At 45.0% G+C, this 25581-nt stretch overlaps 1 protein-coding gene across 1 annotated transcript in view; it reads left to right on the forward strand.

Moving 5' to 3' along the window:
• The window catches only part of PTPN13 (protein tyrosine phosphatase, non-receptor type 13), a gene marked incomplete at its 3' end in the record, with an annotated part of 206803 nt that overhangs the window by 75528 nt on the left and 105694 nt on the right, over positions 1-25581 (forward strand). The window contains exons 3-5 of the mRNA XM_015416359.1: positions 5958-6127; positions 11206-11271; positions 16947-17132. Coding sequence (XP_015271845.1) covers positions 5958-6127; positions 11206-11271; positions 16947-17132 — 422 coding nt within the window. The remainder of the gene's footprint in view (positions 1-5957; positions 6128-11205; positions 11272-16946; positions 17133-25581) is intronic.

The following is a 25581-nucleotide window of genomic DNA, read 5'->3' on the forward strand; positions in this document are numbered from 1 at the left end:
GGGGAATTGTGAAATGCCACTTCATCCCGGTAGGGAACCGATTCTCAACCGGGTTCTGTCTGAAATGACAGACCAGCACCTGGTTGAGAATCGGTTCCCTACCGGGAGAAAGCACCTGTCTGAAATTCCCCAGTATTGCTGTAATTTCATTACTAAATGCAGAGTTGGGAACAGGTCACTAGTCGTTAGAACCCTTGTTATCCATAAGTAGCAGTTTTCATTTTCAGAGTAGGGATGACAAAATAATATACGCTTTGGCCGTTCTGTTTTTAAAAGATTCTCTTTTTAAAAGACTTGACATAACCTCCTCATACAGAACTGCATCTTTTTGAAACCAAAGGCACAACTGGTTGGAATTGATTCCAACATAAATCACCTGCTTCTTAGAACCTATGGACAGATTCCATCCAGAATAATTTTTCCTACTTACTATGAAGAATGTTCCCAAAATACAAACATAGAAATTATGAATGGCTGGCATGTAAGAGCATTAATGTAAAACTGCATTTGGAATTAAACACACCGATTTCATCTTTAATTCCATCACGGGCCTTACTTCTGTTTCTTAGTTCTGCACTTGAATGCATGAAGCTGCATTATACTGAGGGTCCACCTAGATGTGATGGTACCCCTGGGTTTCCCTGGGGACTCACCAGTACCACCGTTAACTTTTAAACTGTTTGGCACCACCACAATGCAGGGGGAGGGGAGGATCCTGGCTTTCCCGTAGTGCTCCCCCCATGGTGCTGGGAAGCATGCAGGCAAATAATGCCTCCCCAGCACTGTTTTGGTGAAGAAAAATATCCGGGGGGGGGGGGGGGGATCGCCTCCTCCCACACTACAGTGGTCCCAACCAGAATTGTCCTCTGTAGCACAGTTTATAGTCAGTTCCCAGCTGGGAACTCGCTTTTCAAAATGGCGGTGTCATGTCCAGATGGGCCTTAGTCAGATCCTTCATATGTCAAGGTCAGTATTATCTACTCCGACCGGCAGTGGCTTTTCAGGGTCTTAGGCAGAGGTCTTTCTATTAACTGGAGTTGCTGGGGATTGACCTAAGACCACAGAGCCACAGCTGAACCCCTCAGTTTTTCTCCAAAAGTTTATTGCCCCCCAGATTGCAAACCCAGGCTTCTTCTGGATTTGAGTCTACACCTCTAGCACCACCCAAGCTGCCCACCTGTGTCTTTAGCTCTTCCACTGAAGCCTTGATCTGTGAGTGTGCAGTGATAAAATTAAGGAGAGCAGGCAGGCAGGACAGCTCTTTCTCAGTGATTCTGCTCAGGCTATGGAACCCCTTCTTCAGGATAAGTGTTTGACTCACTCCATTATTACTTCAGGACATTTGGTTAAGATGTTTTATTTTTAAGTATATTTGGATTTGGGTTGAGTCTTGTTGAATCTACTGAAGTTTGCTTCGCTGAAGTTTGTTGTACTGCTTGTCGTTTTAATGCTGGCTTTCTTTGTAATGATACTTGTGCCATTTTGCCACTTTTAGTTGTCTAGTTTTTATGAACTGTGTTGTTATTGCTTTTATAGAGACTGGGTGTTTAAAAATTCATCTCATGGAAAGTTACTTACAAGTTTGATATCTATTTGTTTATTCTATTTACATTTTCATATCCTGCTTTTCTCCCCTATGTGGACCTAAAGCAACTTATCATCTGTGTTCTTGCTAAACTGTGCTAGTGTGTGTGCTGGTGCACAAATTTTTAGCCATAGAAAAGATTAAGAGTCCAGTAGCACCTTAAAGACTAACAAAATTTGTGGTAGGGTATGAGCTTTCGTGAGTCACTGCTCACTTCTTCAGATACTGCTAGAGTGTGAGTCCATCTGTCCTATGTGCTAGAAAGTGGAGTGATTTCAGATGCCAAATAACATTAGCAGGTGAATAACAGTAGAAAGTGTGAATCGATTAGGTGTGATATGCAGAGAGGCAGTAGGCATGGAGAGCATTGGTAATTAGACATGAAACCTAGGTCTGGATTCAGTCCAGGTGGATGCGTTGTCTTGAGCTTTGTTATCAGTTGCAATTCAGCAGTCTCTCTAATCTCCCTTTGAAATGCCTTTGTAAAATAACTGCTACTTTTAGGTCAGCAACTGAATGTCCTGGAAGGTTAAAATGTTCCCCCACTGATTTCTGGATGTTGTAGTCTCTCATGTCAGACTTCGGTCCATTAATTCTTTGTTGAAGGAACTGGCTTATTTGTCCAATGTAGTGAGTGGAGGGGCAAATGCTGACAGTTTGTTTGTTTTCTGTTGCACTATTGAGTTGAAAAGTATTTGAAAAAGTGTGCATGCACACAAAAGCTCATACCTTGAATAAACCTTTGTTGGTCTTAAAGGTGCCACTGGACTCTGAATTTGTTCTGCTATTGAGTTATGGCACGCTGTCAGTTGAAAAATCAGTCAGGCCCTGCCTTTCTTTCTCCCGTCTTTTTCTTTGGCTGTAGAAAGGGATGTTTCTACACAATGAGAAATGGACTAATCAGCAACTACATTCCAGTCACAGTGGGTATCTTGCAGTCCGTCTCCTGAGAAGGAAAGGATGTCTTCAAGCTGAATGGGCTGAGGGGGAAACCCTTGACCTTTTAGCAATATGTGGTGAGGAGAAAACCACCGAGACTTTCACTCAAACTGCACTGCAGTCTGTAGAGGAAAACGGCGATTTACAGCCACTTACAAAATGGATTTAAAAGCTGTCTGAAATCACTGTTCCCGCCTCACACCAGACAAATATAAGGCAGCAGTGGATAAAAAACAGGATAAAATTTAGGGTCAAATTAGACCTTACAATTATAATAATTGTGCCGCTGAAAACAGCCGATGCGTTTCTAACTTTCCTCCCTCCCCTCCCCATAAGTGTAGAATTTATTATACCTCATGATATCATAATGTTCCATGTTTACCTGGCATTGGCAGCTGGGGGTGGGGATGGTGTCAGAAAAATGCAGAATGCCTCAAAAGAAATCCTACTAGACTTTCTGGGAAATGTAGGTGCATGATGGTTGCTATGCATACAAAGGTAAAGGTTCCCTTGCTCGAAAGCCAGTCGAATCCGACTCAAGGGTTGCGGTGCTCATCTCCGTTTCAAAGCCGAAGAGCCAGCGCTGTCTGAAGACATTTCCGTGGTCATGTGGGCGGCATGACTAAACACCAAGGCGCTCGGAACGCTGTTACCTTCCCACCGAAGTGGTACCTATTTATCTACTTGCAATTTCTTGCTTTCGAATGGCTAGGTTGGCAGGAGCTGGAACTAGAGATGGGAGCTCACTCCATCATGCGGCACCCGGGTCTCGAACTGCTGAACTACTGACCTTCCACAGCCTGCAGTTCAGCGTCTTATCTGCAGTCAAAATATCTTTCTTTACCTAGCTGGTTACTATACTATATCAAGAGTCTCCTGGCATGCCCCAACAATGGGCAATATCTTTTACCCAGAAGTGGTGGGTAACTCCAGCATTGTGAAACACTTCTTAGTGGTATGACTGATGGTTTTGTTATATTGCTTCCAGAAAGTTTTTTATGTTTTCTAAGGGTAGGAGGTTTCCTTGTCTTAAAATGTCAAATGTAGGCTGAATCATCTTGGTGTTTGTTTTTCTTTAAGGCAATACTATTCACAGAGCATGAATGGAGGTCCTTACGTAGAACACATATTTCCATTGCTACACCAATTAACTTTAGAGTTTTCTGGAAAAAAAAGTCTTGTTAATGAGACAGTTGTAATTGGTTTTTGAGGAGAGAAGTTTAGTTGGGGGGGGGGGTTCCAAGTGAAAGAAAGAACCTGAGTGAAGAAGGTCTTCCAGTTTGCAAGGTTGTGTACTTCCATTGATGTTTGGAGTAATTGTACCAAAATGACCAGAAAATAATTCTTCATTGGAAGGTGGCATTGGATCCCACTGGGCACAATATACTACATGGAATATTAACAGCCTTCTTAGTAGCGAGGAACTGAGAGTGGGTAGAAATGTGTGCCACAGTACAAGTCCTGCAAATCTAGTTTGGGGCTATTTACAAAATAATAGAAATTCAGTTGGTAGAAGGAAGGGTAGAAACAGAGACACCCAACCTTATCACTGCTCAGAGGTTTGGCATCTTTCCAGACACCCCTCACCCTGAATTCAGTATATGTAGTACACCTTAAGCTTTCCCTGCTTCAGACCTTTTTTCTTAGGTTGCGTGAATGTGTGTGTGGCCATCGGAATAGTGTGCATTTAGTCTGAGCATTCTCATGCTGGGTACTATACATGCGCTTGATATTGTTCTGGCTGTGTAAGTGTATTTCAATATTCCACTCAACCTGTTCCTTTTTCTACTCTAGCCACATCTCATTTTTTGTTCCAAGCTTGCTTAGGAACTGTATCACTTAGTCACTGATTCCTTGAATTAAAGTGTGGTGGTCTGAGTTCAAATCTGAACACAGTTCTCTAGGCAGCTATTGAAATTTAAAAATCCTTTTGAGACAAGAGTGAGGGTGGGCAATCTACACTTGGCTCTTTTTCAGTGATTTTGGGTCCAGTTTCAGAGGCAGACTCATTCACACAGAACACTCGCCTAACATACATGTGTAGAGACTATGCATAAGACCAGAATTTTAACATGACTGCAGAAGCCACATCACTTGGGGATGCACAAAACAAGAACGAGAGTCCTCATTCTTTGTAAACGAATATTGCAGGATGGATGCCTTAACATTGATGAACACGAAGACTAGCTTGATGGAATCCTGAAGTATATATTACCTTATCTGGTTATTACATATGTTACTATCTCTACAAAGAGGAATGACTAATCATCGAGCATAGGTATCGGAAGAAGTTATTTGTACGAAATGAGCAGGGGTCATTTCGTAGAAAAAGAGCTAGGGGAACTCATTAGCATAACTCATTAGCATATGCCACACCCCCTGACATCACCGGAAGTGTGTCATAAGGCCACACCCCCTGACATCACCGGAAATGTGTCATAAGGCCACACACCCCGCCCCCAACGGTCCCGGCCGCCACCACTGGCCTTGCAGCTCCACTGCCGAGCCCCATGAGGGGCCCGGCGGTGGACCTGCAAGGCCGGCGGGAGTGCAAGGAAGCCCCGCAAAGGCCCTCCCTGGCCCCAGGCAGGCAGGGGTGGGGATAGGCAGAGAGGAAGCAACTTACCCTCCCTCTTCTCCTGCCTCCTCCTGGCTGAATGAGGGCCGGAAGCGGGGCGGACGGAAGCAGGGGGCAGGGTTTCGTCATGTGCCCCGCCCCCCATACCTCACCCGGGGGGACTGCGATCCCCCGCGATCGCCCCGTAATGACCTCTGGAAATGAGTCAAGTTGCCAAGGAACTCATCAAAGTCTTATTAATTGTTTAGCAATATTTATATCCAATGTTCAATATGACAATCACTGGGGGAAGCATATGCTTGCGAAACCATCCTTCACTGTGATTTTATGCCCTGACCTGGATAGCCCAGGCTAGCCCGATCCTGTCAGATCTCGGAAGCTAAGCAGGATCTGCGTCGAATAGTATTTGGACGAGTGACCTCCAAGGACTACCAGGGTCACGACGCAGAGGCAGGCAATGGCAAACCACCTCTGAAACGTCTCTTGCCTTAAAAAAAAAGTCTAGCTCACCACCTAGTGGTGCGTAATGCTAAAAGAGCTAGAAGTTCTGGCTGCCAGACAATCTTAGGATCTCCTGGCTATTCGACACACAGTGCCGTACGATAATAATAATAATGATTGTGATCTTAAAGAATGTTTTTCATTTGTACAGTTGACCAATCTTTCATTTCAATTTTGTTGCTTGATAGTTAAAATGAGGGTCATTTAAGGAGTTTGGAATGTGAGTGTTCTTTCTCTTGAAGACTCTCCTTTTCACTCTTATACATTCCTTTCCCTGTGTTGAATGAATATGTGCCATGCCCTTTTGATTTGCTATTTAACTGCTTCTTGGGTTTCCCCCCCTCTCAAATACAGCTGACCCCGCTGCACTGGGCTTCATCATTTCTCCCTGGTCTCTGCTGCTGCTTCCATCTGGAAGTGTATCGTTTACAGATGAAAATGTTTCCAGCCAAGATCTCCGAGCATTTACAGCACCAGAAGTGCTCCAGAATCAGCCACTTTCCTCTCTCTCTGATGTTGAAAAGGTATGATCACTTCTCCTCTGCAGGACTTTCTTAGGAAAGTATACTTTTAAAAATTACAACATAGGTTAAGTTTTATCCAAATGTGCAGATGCGTGTCTTATCACACATCCCATCCCATAGATGCATCTGGTGAATCGTGGAAGAAATCCTTTCTTTCTGTAATGAAAGAAATCCCTTCTTTCTGTATCGGTGGAGAGACAGTGTGGTGCAGTGGTTAGAATGCTGGACTAGGATCAGGAAGAGCCAGAGTTAAACCCCCAGTTTGCTGTGAAAGCTCACTGGGTGTTCTTGGGCTAGTTGTGCACTCTTACCCTATCCTACCTCACATAGTTGTTGTGAGGATAAAATGGAGGACAGGAAAATGATGGAAGCCACTTTGTGTCCCCATTGGGAAGAAATAAGAAGTATAAATGAATCATGTGGGCAGGGCTTTTTTGTGGAAAAAGCCCAGCAGGAACTCATTAGCATAATAGGCCACACCCAGCAGCAGAAACTTATTAGCCTATTAGGCCACACCCCTGACAGCACAACTCACTGTCATATTAGGCCACACCCCCACGTTACCAGAAGTGTGCTCATCCAGCCACACCCACCTTTCCCTTCTTTATTCTGTTTACCTTGTTTGTTGTCAAAACCCAGGGCTTTTTTGTAGCAGGAACTCCTTTGCATGTTAGGCCACACACCCCTAATGTAGCCAATCCTAATGAGTTTCTGCTCTTGGGTGTGGCCTATTATGCTAATACGTTCCTGCTGGGTATGGCCAACTTGGAAGCCAGATGGAATTCCGTTCCTGTGCGTTCCTGCCCAAAAATAGCCCTGCATGTGGGTATATATAATACAGTAATAGATTTGCACCTCAATACAGGCCTCCTTAGATTGCTGTCCCCTTCAAAAAGTAGTGCCAACCCCCAAATGCTTAGATCTTGTCTGCCTCATGCGTTTTTGTGTCAAGAAAAGAACACTTCACGTCCAATCTGTTTGCACTGCATACATGCCAATGTTGGATCAGGCCAAAGGCCCATCCAGTCCAACACTCTGTATCCCACAGTGGCCAGAAATACCAGGTGCCCTCAGGAGGTCCACCAGTGGGGCCAGGACATTAGAAGCCATCCCACTGTTGACCCCCCCAAGCACCAAGAAGATGACAGAGCATCACTTGCCCCAGAGTCCCTATCTATACCTTGTGGCTAATAGCCACTGATGGACCTCTGCTCCATATGCTTATCTAATTCCCTTTTGAAGCCGTCCATGCTTGTAGCCGCCACCACTTCCTGTGGCAGTGAATTCCAAGTGTTAATCACTCTTTGGGTGAAGAAGTACTTCCTCTTATCCGTTCTAACCCGACCGCTCAGCAATTTCATGGAGTGCCCACGAGTTCTTGTATTGTGAGAAAGGGAGAAAAGTACCTCTTTCTCTACCTGCTCTTTCCCATGCATAATCTTATAAACCTCAATCATGTCACCCCTCAGTCGTCGTTTCTCCAAGCTAAAGAGCCCTAAGCGCCTTAACCTTTCCTCATAGGGAAAGTGTTCCAACCCTTTTATCATTCGAGTTGCCCTTTTCTGCCCTTTTTCCAAAGCTATAATATCCTTTTTAAGGTGTGGTGACCAGAATTGCACACAGTATTCCAGATGAGGTCGCACCATTGATTTATATAGCGGCATAATGGTATTGGCTGATCTGTTTACAATACCCTTCCTAATAATCCCCAGCATAGCATTGGCCTTCTTTATTGCAGTCACACACTGTCTCGACATTTTCAGTGAGTTATCCACTACAACTCCAAGATCTCTCTCTTGATCAGTCTCTGCCAGTTCAGACCCCATCAACGTGTATTTATAGTTAGGATTTTTGGCTCCAATGTGCATCACCTTGCACTTGGCCACATTGAACCCCATTTGCCATGTTGACGCCCACTCGCCCAACTTTGACAGATCCCTTTGGAGTGCCTCACAATCCTCACTGGTTTTCACCACCCTGAACAACTTCGTATCATCCGCAAATTTAGCCACTTCACTGCTTACTCCCAACTCCAAATCATTAATGAACAAGTTAAAAAGCAGTGGACCAATTACTGATCCCTGCGGTACCCCACTGCTTACCCCCCTCCACTGAGAGAACTGCCCATTTATACTCACTCTCTGTTTTCTATTAATTAGCCAGTTTTTGATCCATAAAAGGACTTGTCCTTTTATCCCATGATTTTTGAGCTTACTTAGGAGCCTTTGATGAGGAACTTTATCAAAAGCTTTCTGGAAGTCAAGGTAAACAATATCTATTGGATCCCCCTTGTCCACATGTTTGTTCACCCCCTCAAAGATCATTAACAGGTTAGTGAGACAAGATCTTCCCTTACAGAACCCATGTTGAGTCTGCCTCAATAGGTTTTGTTCATCTATGTGCCTACTAATTCTTTCCTTAATAATGGTTTCCACCAATTTACCCGGTATCGACGTCAGACTGACTGGCCTGTAATTTCCCGGATCTCCTCTGGAACCCTTTTTAAAGATGGGAGTGACATTAGCTACCTTCCAGTCCTCAGGAATGGAGGCTGATTTTAAGGAGAGATTACATATTTTTGTCAGGAGATCCACAAGTTCACAATTGAGTTTTTTCAGAACTCTCGGATGTATGCCATCTGGCCCTGGTGATTTATCAGTTTTTAAGTTGTCTATCAGTTTTAGGACCTCCTCTCTCGTCACCTCAATCGGACTCAGAATTCAGACCTTCCTTCTCTGCATATGCTAGTATGAACATGCATGAATACATTCATGTGCACATAGTTCCATCCACTCCTTTGATGTGCTTATGAATGAAAATTTGCACTTAGGATTTGGCTGACACCAAACATTCCACTAAATCTAGGAAATTTTGCACATCTACTTGTCATAAGTAATGCTGCTGAGGAAGGCTTGAACTGACCCTGTCCAGCTGTGTTTTAAAGAGGCACTGTGATTTAATCTCTGGGCCTTCTGTCTTTAAAAAAAACCCCGGTGATACTTCTGTTAATAAGCTTTGGACTGTATCTAGATAAAACTGTCCATAGTCCCATGCAGCCCCGTAGCTAGGGAATTCTTTGGGAGGGGGCCTTGGGGGGGGCCGCCAGCTAATTAAATGGAAGTACAGTGCAGGTGGTAAGTTGGAGCACTTTGGGGGCAGCCCTGGAGGGAGGGGGCCCAGAAGAAACACAAGGGGGCCGGGCCCCGTGGGCCCCATGTTAGCTACGGGCCTGGTCCCATGTGTGCTTATGCTAAAGATTCTACATAGGCAGTGGACATGCAGATCTAAATGTCTGTCTCATATTTATTTACTTAATTCATTTATAACCTGCTTACATTAGCCTCTCCTTTGTTTAATTCGCACAAGAACCCTGTCATATATGTTAGGCTGACAGAGTATGACCGGAAAACAAGGTCATCAAGCAAATTTCCATGGCAAAGTGGGTCTTCGATCTGGTTCTCCAAGATCCCAGTCCAACAACACTGCACCGACGTACCCCCGTCATACATGGAACCTCATGTACACAGGAAATGCTGCTCCTGGGGGACAGGGTACCTCACGACATGAAGGGGGAGTCTAAGGTCTCCAGTGGCAGGGGTAATTTGCAAAAATCCTATATGACATTAAAGGTTTATTTATTTATTTATTTATTGATTGATTGATTGATAAAAATCACCTTCCCTTTGCAGACACCCCCCTTTTGATCCAACCCAGTGAGTGGTAACCCTTGGATCAGTTAGCCCCTATGATACCATGGGTACAGAGTAGCCAATATTGAGATATTTTGCATTCTTTGAATAAGAATTGTTATGGAGTCATGAAGTGACAGCTGTTCCATAGTAATTAAAGTATACAGAATGGAAACATGTGATCCTGTATGTGCTCACTCTGACTCTCTCCCAGCTATTACAGGGCATTTGGCAGCAATTTGAGCTGCACCAAGCAAACGCCTATACAAACCTGGGTCACTGCTAGAGTGTGGAGCCACATCTTAGTATTGCTGTCCTCTGTACTTTAAGAGTGGCAACTAAATTTTGTTCACATTTGCATGCTTGTTTTATGTTCATGCAACTGTTGATGATGAAGAAGAAAAGAACTGGGAAAGAAAAGAGCCCTTCAGTATTCAAGGGCTTAGTCGCTTCATAAGTTTTTCCTGAGAGTAAAGAATTCAGACCAAATTGGGAGTTCAAAGCAAAGGGAAAAAAAGAAAGGAAAAAGAAAAGAACCATTTCCAAATTACAAGGGCTACCAGTTTAAGATAAACACACTCTCCAAAATGCCAAGATTATTATTTTAATTACAAATGAAGTCCATCTCTTAATACTTCACAATTAAGTATGCTGTGTGCCTGCTAACTTTTTCTGGTTTTCAGTAGTTTTATTCAACCATAAGGCGCCAAGAGGATTTCTGAGTGGGAATCTGCTTTCATTTCTAGCTCTTGCTCCTGAACGCTGAGTGTATCCCGCAAAAGTGCTGAAATCAAAACAAATTCTCATTTTATAATGACCTCTTCTTAAAACACAATGACAGGCTTGCATTGAGACTCTGGGTTATGACTTCATCCCTAACCCGAAGAAATGATGTACTCGGTGATAAATTTCTGGCAAAGCCCTAGGACAGATAAAAATAACGCCTTGTTGGTCACTCGTTAAATTTGAACTTCTTTGTATTTAAGTAACTGTATTAACTCTGATGTTGCCAGAAATACAATTTCAGCTCATTTAACAAACAAGGAGTTGCAAAATCAGCTTGGTTGCTTTTGGGCTGTGTGTGTGAAAAGCACCAGAAACGTAAACCGCTACGAGCCAAGCGATCAATCCTATGTGTTCATTCTGAAGAGATTCATGTACACTTGCCAATTCTGCAATTGTTTACATAAGAAATTACTTCCTGCGGCAGCTGTTTCTCATAACCAGATCCTTGGGAGGCTGAAAGCCTTCCTGGGATCTTTCCTGTGGGTCCAGCAGGGTTCCATCTTGTATCACTCCCCCTCTCATCATAAACATCATTCTAGCCAGATGATTTGTTACTCCATCAGCTCCACAAGTGTCTCTTGTGTGTCTCTTGTTGCATTGCAGATCCATGTTTATTCTCTTGGGATGACACTTTATTGGGGAGCCGACTATGAAGTTCCACAAAGCCAAGTAAGTAGTAAAGCTTCATTACCGGCTTATGTTACTGTGGCAGCGGCTAGAGCTATATGTTACTGATCCCCTTGCATTGGTCACTGCATCTCTGCTGCAATATGGAATTGGGCATTAGGCAGACTGTAGAAAAGAAATGGTGGTTAGAGCGACTCCCTTCCCAAGCCACTTTGCCACAGATGAGATTTCAAATATGCAGAACTCACATATATACAATAACAGCAGGAGCTTGACTGGGGAGGCTGCTGTTCAAGGAACGGCAGTTGCAGAACTCAGAGTGGGGAGATTAAGTACCCCTTCTCCTACCCGGCATATCGGAAGGGGCCTTGGCTCAATGATAGAGCATCTGCCTTGCATGTAGAAGGTCCCAGGTTCAATCCTCGGAATCTCCAGTTGAAAGGATCTGGTAGTAGGTGATGGGAAAGACTTCTACCTGAGACCCAGGAGAACTGCTACTGGTCTAAGTAGACGATACCGACCTTGATGGACCAATGGCCTGATTCATTGTAGGGCAGCTTCATGTTCTGCTGTTTCGAAACATGCTTGTGGGAATGTGACCAGAGAGTCAGGAGTCTTTCTACCACTGTTGTTACAGAGGAAGTTGTCATTTTTTCTGTAGTACACAGTGACACTAAGGGAAGGGGTAGAGAAATTCTGTTTCGTTAATATTCTTAGTAACCAGCCATTCAGATGTGTAAAATACCCTTTCTACACTGTGACCTTCTCTAGTGTTGTTGGAGAGTCTACAAATTATATTATAACAAGAATAGGAGGACCCAAGAGGGCTTGTGAGGGAGGGGAAACCCGTTCCCCCACCACTACCCTGTAGGGTCTAGCACCATTCACCGCTGCTATCCACCAGTTGTGGCACTGCTTCTCTCACCTCCTCCTCCTCCTCTGGGCACCATTTTGGTTGCTGTGGCAATCCAATACGTTGCCTGAAGTCCATGGTTTGGCACATGCACAAACATTGTTCTTGACATGGGCAGTTTACCACCATTTTTTAAAATAATCAAATACTTCTGCAGACCTAGGAAAGGATGCAGGACAACATGGCATACAGGTGTACACATATATGTGGAAGACTGATGTGCTGGAAACTCCTCCCTACAAAAATAACCACCCCAAATTCTAGCATATCAGGGAGAAGGGTTCTGGCCTAGTTTTCTCTCTAACATTATGATGTTCTGTGTGCATGGGTATATTTTGAACGGGGGAACATTCAGTCATATCCCAGCCCTGCCTGTAATCAGACACCTTAAACACACATGAAGCTGCTTATACTGAATCAGACCTTTGGTCCATCAAAGTCAGTATTGTCAGGCGGTGGATCTGCTGGGTTTCAGGCAGTGGTCTTTTACATCACCTACTACCTGATCTTTTAACTGGCGATGTCAGGGATTGAACCTGGAACCTTCTGTATGCCAAGCAGATGCTCTACCATTAAGCCACGGCCTCTCCACCTTTGTGAAGTATTAGTCTCTGTTGAATCAGGTTGATGAACCATGATGAAAGTGACTGGGCAGTGGCATAAATTTTAGCATGACTCCAGAAACAACATCAAAAGCTATGAACTTTAAAACATTCAAAAAAAGCTTTTAGACTCAGAATGTTGTCTAGAGAAGTGGGGGTTTGCTTAAAGTGATGGTTTGATGCTCTGACAAAGGAGATGTATGAAGCTTCATCACGGCTGATGTTCAGGAAAGCTCTTAATAAAAGAGTTTCAGCTAAACTGTGAATAAAACTCTTTTAATTATACCATTGTAAGCCTCCTTAGGCGGACTATGGTTAGTTGGGATGTCAGTGTTTTGAAGCATAAATAAACGAGTCTCTAAAAACAACATTTGTGGACCTGAGGATAGCCTAGGAGTCCTGACATAACATCCTGAGTCTAAATTCTAAGAGTATGAGAAAAAACTGGTGCACAAGGGATGAGAAACTAGGACGCTGTACATGCTGAGAGATACCATAAGAATATAAGCATGGCCATAATGAATCAGACCATTGGTCCACCTTGTTTCACACATTGGTCCAAGCAAATTAATTCAGAAGGCCTTGCAGGTAGGGCAGGGAGGCCAAAGCCTCCACCTGTTGCTTCTCAGCACTAGTATTCAGAAGGTGATCATGACCTGCCTCTGAACATGGAGGTCCCGTTTGGTTGTCATGGGTAACAGCCATTGACAGACTGCCATGAATTTATGTAATCCTCCCTTAAAGGCAACTAAGCTATTGGAAAAGAATTCCTTTATTAGACTTATTATCAGGAAAGTAGATTCTATATGGTGCCCTTTTATGTGTTTGATGGAGATAAATAGTTTCTGACCTTTTTTACTGTTGATGGTTTAATCAAGGTAATTTAAAGATTGTCTAGCTGGTGGACTTTTTATAATTCTATTGACTTGTTTTTGTATGTCCTCTGAAAGGTAGCCTACTGTGTTTTTTTTTAATGTGGCCCCTGCCCTTTAAGATGCTTTTGTAATATCTCTGTCAGAAAATAATAAAGGCAGCTAACCTAATGGCCGTTACTATATACTGCCACGGTGATTTCCAAAAGTGAACTCGTAGTTAAAAACAGTGCCATCCCAAAAACACTGCGTTGTTTTCTGAGTAGGCCTATTTTGGATCGCCAAGTACTTCTTTTTTTCTTTTCTGAATCTATAGTGCACCAACTTTGTTGGGTGAGAGGGAGAAAGTGTTTTCTACCCACTTCCTTCATAATTGTATAAATCTCTATCATGTCTCCCCTTAAGTCTGATATGAAAAATTGCAGACCTACGGAGGAGCATTTTAATCTCCCAGGATCTAAAGCTTACAGTTCTCCTACGGAAGAAACGTCAAAAGGGAGAATCCAGTGCAATAGTGCTGAATTAGAATTCATCAAGAGATTCAATGCTACTTCCCCCCCAGGCTTGAACAAAGACAGGAGTTCCCTCACTTACAGGTGTTAATCACTCAGCGTGACCCACCTTTTACATATGTTAATTAGTTCTGCTTATCGTATTTTAGACAGCACCTTCCTTGATTAGAGTTTATTATCGTTATCTGTGCATCGTCTGCAAGCAATCCACTCAGTATTGATAGGTTTCTCCCTGATTGGTCGTTGTTTCAAATTGGCCTCTATTTGTAACATCTCCCTCCACCTGCCTGCCGTATAAATAAGCGTCACGCATCTGATGAAGTGAGTTCTGACTCTTGAAAGGTTATGTGGGAATATTTAAGGAGCCACTGGGCTTCTGTTTTATTTCTCTAACGAACGTGCCAACCAAAGACCGCCTGGGAAAGAAAGGAGCCGAGCCGGAAGAACAACAGGCCCACCACCTGGGTGCCGGTAGGCAGCCCCGTCCCTGCACTATGTAGCCCTAGTTAGGGAAAAAGTGTTCTTAGAACGGTCTATGTAAACCGCCCAGAGACCCCTCGGGGTCAGGGCGGTATAGAAGCCGAATATATAAATAAATATAAATCACACACACACCCCTCCAAAGTCTTGTAGGATCTACTCTTTGACTCCTTTGGTTGCCCTTTTCTGCACCTTGTCCCATGCGACGATATCCTTTTTGAGATACGGTGACCTGAACTATACACAGTACCTTTTAATGCAGTATATAATATTACTTGCTGCCAAGTGAGTATATAAAAGGAGGAACAGTAGGGCTATGAGATTAAAATCAACAGTACTGGAAAGACTAGGTTCTCTCTTCTTTTTTCCTGACTTTTTTGTTTATGCGACTGCTGATGAGCAAATAGAGTTTTAAAAAAAATTAAATAATTTAACTGCTAAAAGATGCGAGCAGTACACGACAGGGCATGTCATCAGAAGATAACCACCCACTATGAAAGCTGACGATAAACTGCACAAATGCCTATGGGAACTGGGAAGTAGCAGTGCCACAGAGGGTGCACACCCCGGAGTATGTGTGTTTTTCAAGCAGAATACATAACGTGATTGACTAGTAATACAGGAAAAAAAGAGAAGTTCCCAGCTAGTATGGGTGTTGTCAGATACTTACAAGACAGGGCTGGCTCTTGCTGTCCAGTCAGTTTGCTTACTTCTTTTTTTGCCATCAAGTTAAAGCTGACTTATGGTGGCCCCGCAGGGCTTTCAGGGCAAGAGACGTTCAGAAGTGGTTCGCCTTTATCGGCCTCTGTGTTGTGACCTTGGTTATCCTTGGTGGTCTCCCGTCCAAATACTAGCTAGGCTTCAGGGCTTGCTTCCTTAGTCCTGATTTTTTTGCTAGTCGTGTTTCTACTTTGCGGAGAAGCTCATCCTGACGGGGCTCATTCACACGGACACGTCCATTAACTTTTTTCTCTTCTTTTCTTTGGGTTTTTTTTTGGGGGGTGTGTGTGTCTGCACCTGGAAGTCATGTTGACCTCTGGTGACTGACCCCTACTGGGGGCCTGGAGGACATTCAGAGAGGTGGCTGAATAAAGCCTGCCTCTGTCCTCCTGACTTGGTATTCCAAGGAAGTCTCCCATCCAAGTACTAACCACAGTCGACCCTGCTTAGCTTCCGAGATCGGGCTTGCATGGGCTATGCAGGTTGGGGTCCATTAACTTCTTGTCTGTCATGATGACATGCGTGTCCACCACAGTTTAATTGCCAGAGTTAGAACGTCTCTGCCACCCTTGATTCTTTGGGCTAAACAAGACGTGAAACTGTTCTTGTGCCCGACACAGGAACACCGCTGCCATTTTAAAGCCTAAAATAGGCCATTTAAAAATGCCACGAGGGGGCAGCATGGTGGGATAAGACACTCGTGTTCCCCACCTACATACCTTTTCAAGTACCGAAATGGGGGGGGGGGGGCTTGAACAGGCATAGGTGAAATGAGTGTGTACTGGCTGGCAGGCTCCGAATATCTGGTTACCTTGCCCTCGTCTGTTTGTGAAAGGGAGGCATGATTAGAGGCAGGCTCTGAAGTCCAGGGTTGTTCAATCCAGGGTCAATCCAGTGATCAAGCAGTGTCATTCGGTCTGAGGATTCAAGATTCAGCAGCAATGCTGTTCAGTCCGGGGTCAGAGTATCCAAGTATCAGATATTAATCAGGCAAGGCAATGGCAGCAGGTCAGTGTATAGCATACGCATTGCGTCCACGCCCAGCAGCCTTCCATGGGCAGCTTTATAGCCACATGCCTAATTGTCAAGCCTTCAGCCAGCTACTCAGAGTCAGTCCTGCATCTGCAACAAGTGTTGGCTGTGAATCCTGACAAGCCCACAGCTCATTTTCCTCCTAGTTGGCTTCTGTTGACTTGGGGCTGGCTACACAGGGCTCCTCTTCTCCTGAGGAGTCTTTGCTGTCGCTGAGCCCTGGCTGACTCACGACAGAGTGCTTTGTCCTGCTGAGCTGCAGGAAATGGCCCCTTTTAGGCTTTAAAATGGTGGCAGCATTTGGACAAGCAATAAATAAACCCTATAACTAAATGAATGGCTGTCTAAAAAGGGTGACGGTTTTAGAACCAGGAACCAAAAAAATGGATAATCCTCTTTCAGTTGTTCTGTCTGGGGCTGAATGAAGGCTCCTAAAGTCAGTCTGCTGTCATGTTTTCAACCATCTGTTAATTTCTTTGGGGGTATGAGAAGATACTCTTAAGCAGCTCATGATGATGATGATGATGTTTCACGAGTGGTACAGATATTAACTGCACCTTCCTGCACTTTTCTGTCTGAAAATCAGCCTATCCAACTCGGAGACCATTTAAACAGCATACTGCTCGGCATGTGCGAAGATGTCGTCTACGCCCGCTTGTCTGCCCGAACTGTTCTGGATGCTTGCAGCGCTCACGTACGGAATAGTAACTGCTCACCTTCCTTCTCATATGTGAAGCAGTTGGTGAAACTGGTTCTGGGAAGTTTGTCTGGGGTAAGTGTTTAAAAACAAGTTGGGCAATAGTTCAAATTGTCCAAGCTGTTGGGAAGAAACAAATGCATTTATGCTATTTTCTCTGCCTTCCTTAAAGAAACATCTCTGAAAAAAATACGGAAATGTATTTTCTGCCATCTAGAAGGTTATTTCTCTTGGAGGATATGCAGAATATTTTCATGGTCATTTTGAGTATGGTCTTTTATAGACTGCTCAGTTATCGTAATAGTGGGCCTTCTGTGCAACCTGAAGGAGGAGCGTGTCAGATTTATGTGCTGGATTCAGTCTTTCTGTAAACAGGCCAAATTTGTATAGAGGATTTTTACCCCATCCCATCGTGCTTCTGTATGTCCCCTGAAAAACCATTCTTAAGGATCATCATGGGAGGTGATGGGAATTGACATTAATCACAGGCGCACACACCCTCTCTTGTGTGAGCTTTTGCTCTGATTGTGGCATTTAGTCCAGTTGCACAAGTGCTTGAGGTGGGTGGGGCTTGTGCTGATCTCCCCCTCCCTTCTCGCTGCAGCCTCCTGTGCCGCATCAAATGTTGACCCTGAAAGCTCTCTCATTCTGTTTACAGAAGTCTTGAATCTAACCCACTGTGTGTAGCATTTTGCCCCGTTCATTATTCCAGAGAAGATTAAATATGTGTTTGCATCACCAGGTTCCTGTCCCCCAGAGCAGAATCTCAGCCAGAATATCTAGCTCTGAGTCCTATAGAAACAAGATTTTAGAGGTTGGTTCGAGATCAACAAGAATTTCTGGGTATAATCTTTGAGAGTCAAAATTCCCTTGACTCTCAAAAGCTTGAACCTCGAAAATCTGAGCCACTACCCTGACCTGGATAGCCCAGGCAAGCCCAATCTCGTATCTCGGAAGCTAAACAGGGCCGACACTGGCAAGTATTTGGATGGGAGACCCCCAGAGAATGCCAGGGCCAGGGAGGTCAGAGGCAAGCTATCAAGCCACTTCTCTGAACGTCCTCCGTGTCCCAGTAGGAGTTGCCAGAGGTCGCCATGACTTCCAGGCACGGGCACACATACACACACACACACACACACACACACACACAAATGCAAAAGAGGGGTGGAATCTGAGCCACTGAGTATCACTGGTCTAACCAATCACACATTCTAAGGTGCTACTGGACTTGAATCTAGCTCTTTTCTTGCAGACCACCTTGGCTACCCTCTGAAACTATCAGCCAGAATTTGTGAATCATTAGACCAGTGATACTCAGGAGCCATACGTGCTTCTTTGACATGCCCTGCGGCTTATCTGAGCCCTGTTTCCCAATGTGGCACCTGCCCCATGTTTCTGGAAAGCGAGCAGGGCCCTTCCTGGAGGGGCTTGTGGTTGGCAGGTAGTTCTCACCTTGAAACAGCTCCCTCCAGAGAAACAGGGAAGTCGAGAGTCTTCCTGAGACGTAGTCCTCATGCTAGATACGGACGTAAACGTGGCTGTTTGGCTTGGTGGCAAGTGCAGTTGAGGTGGTGTGAGCACACTGGGTTAGACAATATTTGTCACAAGCAAAATGGTGTTTTCCTAACTGCCCCTTTGTTGTTGAATGTTGTTATGGGGGGGACTAGGAAGGGGAGTGGGCTTCCTTAGTGCCCTTAAATGTCAGAGGAGGACAAGATAAAAGTGCTTTTTAGGGGAATGAACTTGGCTCAGCACTCACTTTGCACACTTGAAGGTATCAGCTTCAGCCCCTCCTGTCTCAGTGTAAGGGGTCTCACCTGGCAGGTATTATGAAAGACATTTCTCTGCCAAGAGATGCTGGACAGCCAGCACCTGTCAAAGTAGAGAGTGCTGTTCCGATAGATCAGTGGCCTGATTCAGTAGAAGGCAGCCTGATACTTTTCTTTATATTCTTGACTGACCAGACAATGCACTTTTCTTTCCTGCCAATAGACAACATTTGGTTATTCACTACAGTTCTGTAGGAGTAGAGAAAAATGGTTAGAATGTGGTTATCAGGTACGGAATTCAGGTTCCTAGGAATCATAGCTTTCTTTCTTTTCCCCCCAATCTATTACAGACTAGAACATTCACAACTGATCACAGCACATCAAAGAAAGCTTAAGAATAAGATCTGTGTCTTGTTTTTATTATTGTAAAATGATAATTAAAAAATAACCCAACTTCCTACAAATTTATCCATAAAGTAAGATTTGCATCTTTGAGCTCTTTGATAATATGTGAGATTTGTTGATAAGAACATAAAAGAGCCCTGCTGGATTGGACCAGAAAGGAACCCAAAACACAATAGAAACCATGGAATAGTAGCACAGTAGAACAAATGGATTCTGCTCACCTCTATTTTACAATACGTTACATGGATTATCTCAGTCATTACCGTAACATAAAAACATAAGAAAAGCCCTGCTGAATCAGACCAGTGGTCCATCTTGTCCAGCATCTTGTCCTACACAGGGGCCAATCAGTTCCTCTGGGGGTCCAACAACAGGACATTCAGGCCATATTTTATTTATTTATTTGCTTGGTTGTTTTAAGAGGACAAAAAGTCACCATGGCTAGTAGCCACTGATAGACCTATCCTCCATGAATCTATCCAATCCCCTTTTAAAGCTGTTTTTTCCTGTGGCCATCATTACATCCTCTGGCAGCAAACTCCACGTTTCAATAGCTCGCTATGCAAAGAAGTATTTCCTTTTGTCCATCCTGAATCTACTGCCCATCAGCTTCTTTGGATGCCCCTGAGTTCTAGTATTTTGAGAGAGGGAGAAAAAGTTATCTTTGTCAACTCTTTCCACCCTGTGCATAATTTTATAAACCTCTACAAGTCAGTGTTCCATACTCAGTTAAACCAGTAATGCATAGAAGGTGGATCAGGTTTTTTCCAGCCTGCAGCAGTGGTCCTTTGGGCAGCTGTGAAACCATTTAGCACTATTTCCATTAGCCCACATGACTGTGAAGATACTCACTGTGGGTGGCCAGTGACTGCCAGTAGTTGGGTGTGTTGCTTTGAGGGCCAGTTACCTGTGTCCTTACTCCTCCTTGTAACTACCCAAACCAAATTAAATTATGCAAAACAGTAAACCCAGTAGAACGAATTAGCAAAATAGGAGAAATTGTGCACATTTGTATCATACGTATAGGTTCCCAAATTCAGCTTTTCTTGACAGTGATGGTGCTAAAATTTTGATCCCACTGAACAACTCAGTTGAGTCTCGCCACGTTCCCACCAACAAATTTGTTTTGCAAATAAATGGACTGTGGCATTTTGCTCAAAGGACTGAGAAAAATATTGCTTCGTGCTCCAGTCACTGGTTTACCTGAGCACAGCAGAGAAGCTTGCTGGCGCATGTTCATGCATTCTGCAGGCAGCTTACACAATTCCCTGCCGCAGGATGTAGTGACAACCACTAGTTCAGCTGTCTTTAGAAAAGGGTTAGACAGCTTGATGAAGATTTGAATAGGTCCATCATGTGTCATGATAACTGAATAGAAATCTGTGTTCAAAAGCAATGCACCACTGTGAAAACCAGACGCTGAGGACAGATAGCAGGCCAGGGATGGACGTATTGTCTTCATGTCCTGCTTGGAGGGATTTGGAAGCAACTGGCTGGCCATTTCTACCAGTGGAATACCGCGTCAGATAAACTTTCATTCTGATCCAGCAAGATTCCTCATGTTCTCAAGCAGTCTGCTGGCGTGTAGAGTGTCCCCAGTCCTGGTCCAATAAGCAGAATCTCCTTATGTCATGCAAGTAGCATCATTGATCTGGCAATCTTGCCTGAGAGAGAATTAGTAGGAAGAGGAGGCTTGTGTTCAATCAGTACCGAGATAGTTGAGCACAGGGATAAGCTGAAATATGTACACTTATTGGCTGAGTTTCCTCTGTATCTTTCAGCATCTAAACCTGCCTTATACCGAGCCAAACTAAAAGTGACAATGGCCACGGGTCCATCCTGTGGCTGCCAGTGACATTTTAGAAGCAGTTGTAGATCTTTCAAAATTGCTGCAAGGCCCTGGGCCAAGGAGGAGGAGGAGATGATTATTGGATTTATACCCCGCCCTTCACTCAGAGTCTCAGAGCGGCTTACAATCTCCTTCCCTTCCTCTCCCCACAACAGACATCCTGTGTGGTAGGTGGGGCTGAGAGAGTTGTGGGAGAACTGCTCTTGAGAGAACAGCTCTGAGAGAACTGTGGCTTTCCCAAGGTCAATGAGCAGCTGCATATGGAGGAGAAGGGAATCAAACTCGGTTCTCCCAGATTAGAGCTCGTGCTCCTAACCACTACACCAAAATGGCTAACTACTACACCAAACGAATCGAGTGCATGGTGCAGTGGCCCCAGGAGCTCTTGCCCCCCCCCCAACACTGTGGGGTGGCCGTACAGCATGCCTGATCCAGATTGCAACAATTTTTAAAGAACTGGTATGTCCCCCAAAGAACACTGCACTCTATGGACAATAACTTCCTGGTGGTCCCCAACCCAAAAAACATCCACCTAGCCTCAACCCAGGCCAGAGCCTTTTTGGCTTTGGCCCTGGCCTGGTGGAATGCTCTTCCAGATGAGATCTGGGCCCTGTGGGATTCGATGTAGTTCTGCAGGGCCTGTAAGACAGGATTGTTTCACCAGGCCCACAGTTGAGGCAGCAAAGCTTCCCATCTCAATCAGCCTCCCCCAGCTCCTCCCTCCTCCACCATTCATTCATTCTGTTATCACACCAACCTCACGTTGGATAATCTGTGACATCTGATTTATTCTAATTTATTACTTTGGTAATTGTTTTTAAGAACTAACCTATGGTATTGTTTTAATTTTGGTGTTACACGGCCTGAGCCTTGCTGCCCAGGGGAGGGCGGGCTATAAGTCTAATAAAAATAAACAAACTACAGCTCCTTCTAAAATGGTGTCAGCAGCCACAGGATGAACCCATGGCTGCCATCACGTTTAGCTTGGCTCACTGTGTTAGGACATTTATCCACCTAGCTTAGCGTGACTGACAATGGCTTTCCAGGGAACCAGGAACGTCTTTCCAAACATCTGCTGTCTATCTGATGCTAGGCCCAGGACTGTCTGCACAGAGAGCACATATTCCCCCCCCCCCCCATTCTGTATCAGTGACTCTCTAAAACCATGCAAAGCATCTTGGCGAACATCACTTACATAGAACAGGCTGACAAATCCTGTTAGGCATTTGAAGGGACTGTTCCCTGGAAGGCCAGATCCTGAAGTTGAAGCTCAAATGCTTTGGCCACCAAATGAGAAGGGAGCACTCACTGGAGAAGACCCTGATGCTGGGAAAGATTGAAGGTCAAATGTTAAGTCCAGCGCTTAACAAATAGTCAGAGAGTGATTTCAGCAAAAACTCAAGTTTAATCTTCAACACGAACACTTCTCCAACATGGTACAACATCTGATAGCCCGAACAGCTTCTCCATTGTAGCTTGCTTGAACGTGATTGGACACATTTGCCTTGGGCTTGAATCCCTGCCCAAAACGAAGCTTAACATTGCTTCCCTATGAGATGTTTCACATACATCTTAATGCATTCATGGCAGCTTCTGAATACATTACATCAAAGAAGACGGGGACGGCAAAGGATGAGGTGGTTAGACAGTGTCATCGATGCAACGAACATGAAATTGAGCAAACTTCAGAGGACGGCGTAAGACAGGAAGGCCTGGCGTGATCTGGTCCATGGGGTCGCAAAGAGTCGGACTCGACGGTGCGACTGAACAACAACAACAAACATATTTGACCATCTCTCTCTTTTTTAAAAAATTACTTCATTTGTACCCAGCGTTTCTCCCCAGTGGGGACCAAGATAGGTTAGGCTGAGAGTGTGAGACTGGCCCACGGACACCCAGCGAGCTTCCACAGCACGGGTGGGGATTTGAACCTGGGTGTCCTAGATACTTGTCCTACACTCTTAACCACTACACCTCTCTGGTATCTAGCTATTGGGGTCTAGGTGGTCATTGGCTGCTGCCTCTTCCATCTTTTCTCCTTACTACCTGGGCTTGAGTCCTCCTGATGTTACTGGTTTCCACTCTTTCTCGTAATCAGTATTGTAGGACTGGGTTTTTTTTTAACAGAATGCCTTCCTTCTGACAGTTGTTTTGATGGATTCTGCTTTTTGAGGGCTTCACTTGCCCTGCCTTTCAGCAAATCCTGACTGGAAGCCGACAGAAATCTTTGGCTTGTCTAGACTGTAAATTGCTTCCTCATCCCTTCTGTCCCCCTTGGAACTTCCTAGAGTGCCTTCAAGTGGGCATGCTCAGTGCTTTGACCTCATAACTGCACCATTGTAGGATATAGATCTTCCTAACAGATTAATAATGAGCAATACTTTGGCCCACATCCTTCTTTTTATAGATGAATTCTATCCAATAAATATCTGCAGGTAATTCATTCGATACCATCAGAGGGCTGGTTCTCATTCCGTAGCACTGCCCCCAGACTTATGTTGGCAGCGATTCACTGAAGACAAACTGGATTGAAATTTTGCCTGCAGCATCTTGCCTTTTTAAAATTACACACTGGAGACATGCTACTGATAAGATCAAATAATTGCACTACTTACTGTTCTGTTTGTTTAAATTAGGGAACGATAGACTCCCGAGTACAGTCAGAGGCCCAGGCCATCAAGCAGGAAGACATCTGCACAAAGATGTGTGTCATGCTTGTGTTGACACGGCCGTGAGTCATCGTAATATATAGCTCTGTCATAGCCGCCACGGTGTAACAGCTCATCTTGACGTCTGAACAACATCATACAACTTTTGTTGACCAAACACCAGCCAGGTGAAAAAAGGCTGAGTGTAGTAGCTTGAACGGGAGGACAGTCCTAAGCAGGTCTACTCATTTTTTAAATTTTTTTTAATAAAATAAATTTTATTTACATATCATAGTCGGAGAAAAACAAGGACCATGAAAAGAGCAGAAGTCGAGTAGAGACTATACACTGAAACAACCTTAACATTATCAATGGAAGGAACAGAGATTTTAAATATTGGATGCAAAGAGAACCACCTAAAACGAGTTATCCAGATATAAACCTTTTTTGTTCTCCAGGGAGTGATGCAAGGTGTACCAGCTTCACAGGGAAAAAAAACAATCAAAGAGAGAACCAAAGTCTATAATCTTTTTAGCAGGTCTACTCATCATGCTACTCAGGTCCATTTGATGGGGCTTACTTGAGCTGCGGTGGCTGAAGTGGTTAAGACATCTTCGGCTGGTGCGGCAGTTGGTCCCCTTCCTCGGCCGGGATGACCTAGCCACAGTGATCCATGCGACGGTCACCTTGAGGCTAGACTTCCCTGGTAGGGAAGGTCACTGTCTGTAATTTTTACTTTTAATAGTTTTGTTAGTTGCAGCACTGTTATACTTCATAGCAGTAGGGTAGTTAATGGTTAGTACTGTTGAGTAAAGAACTTGTATTTTAGCCCGGTTTACTTGCCCAATCTGCAAGCCATGGGTGATCTGAGGCGTAGCGAAGATCACCCAGTGGTGGACAGACCTGGTCATGCAATTCCGGTGCTCTTGGGGCGGGGGAAGTATAGCGGTGGGTCTAGGCAGTGTTTTAAGGGAAGGATGCGGAGAAGCAGAATGGCTCGGCACCCTTCCAGCCTGAGACCCATCCCAAGGGTGACTGGCAGTGGGGCTACGATGGAGTACCCCTCTCCGTCATTGGTGTTGTGCAATGCCAGGTCGATTAACAACAAAGCTGCTGTCCTTCGGGACTTTGTGATGGACCAACAAGCTGACCTGGCATGCGTGACCGAGACCTGGGTCAGGGAGGGGGAAACCGTTGCCCTGACCCAGCTTGCTCCACCTGGTTTCTCGGTCCTCCACCAATCACGGACAAAGGGGCGGGGGGGAGGAGTGGCTATTTTCATTCGAGAGGCTTTCTCCTTCAGGGCGCTCCCGGCCGTGGAGATCGTGGGCATGGAGTGTGTCGGAGCGATGCTGGAGGCTGAGGAGAGTTTGGCGATTTGGGTGGTGTACCGACCGCCTAGCGCACCGGCCAATAGCCTGCCGTCCCTGCTGGAGGCCGTATCAGGCTGGGCGTTGGAGCACCCGCGGCTGTTGGTCGTGGGTGATTTCAACGTCCATGCCGAGGACGCGACCTCCGGCCGGGCTGCGGACCTAGTGTCGTCCATGGCGGCAATGGGACTCTCTCAGGTCATCACAGCCCCCACGCATCGGGCCGGTCATACGCTCGATCTGATCTTCGCTGCGGGAGTAATGGTGGACCGGATTACTGCTACTGCGGTACCATGGTCGGACCACCAGGCCCTGAGGGCTCGTCTGAATGTGCCACCCCGACCCCGCTTAGGCGGCGAGCGGATTTTTGCTCGCCCGCGAGGCCAAATGGACCCAGTGCGGCTTCAGATGGCATTGCGGGAGCCGAAGCCCCCTGGCAGCTCGTTGGATGAGCTAGTGGAGGACTGGCATGACCGGCTCTCC

This window comes from Gekko japonicus, unplaced genomic scaffold, assembly GCF_001447785.1.
Source record: "Gekko japonicus isolate JY-2015 unplaced genomic scaffold, Gekko_japonicus_V1.1 scaffold1212, whole genome shotgun sequence".
Lineage (NCBI taxonomy): Eukaryota > Metazoa > Chordata > Lepidosauria > Squamata > Gekkonidae > Gekko > Gekko japonicus.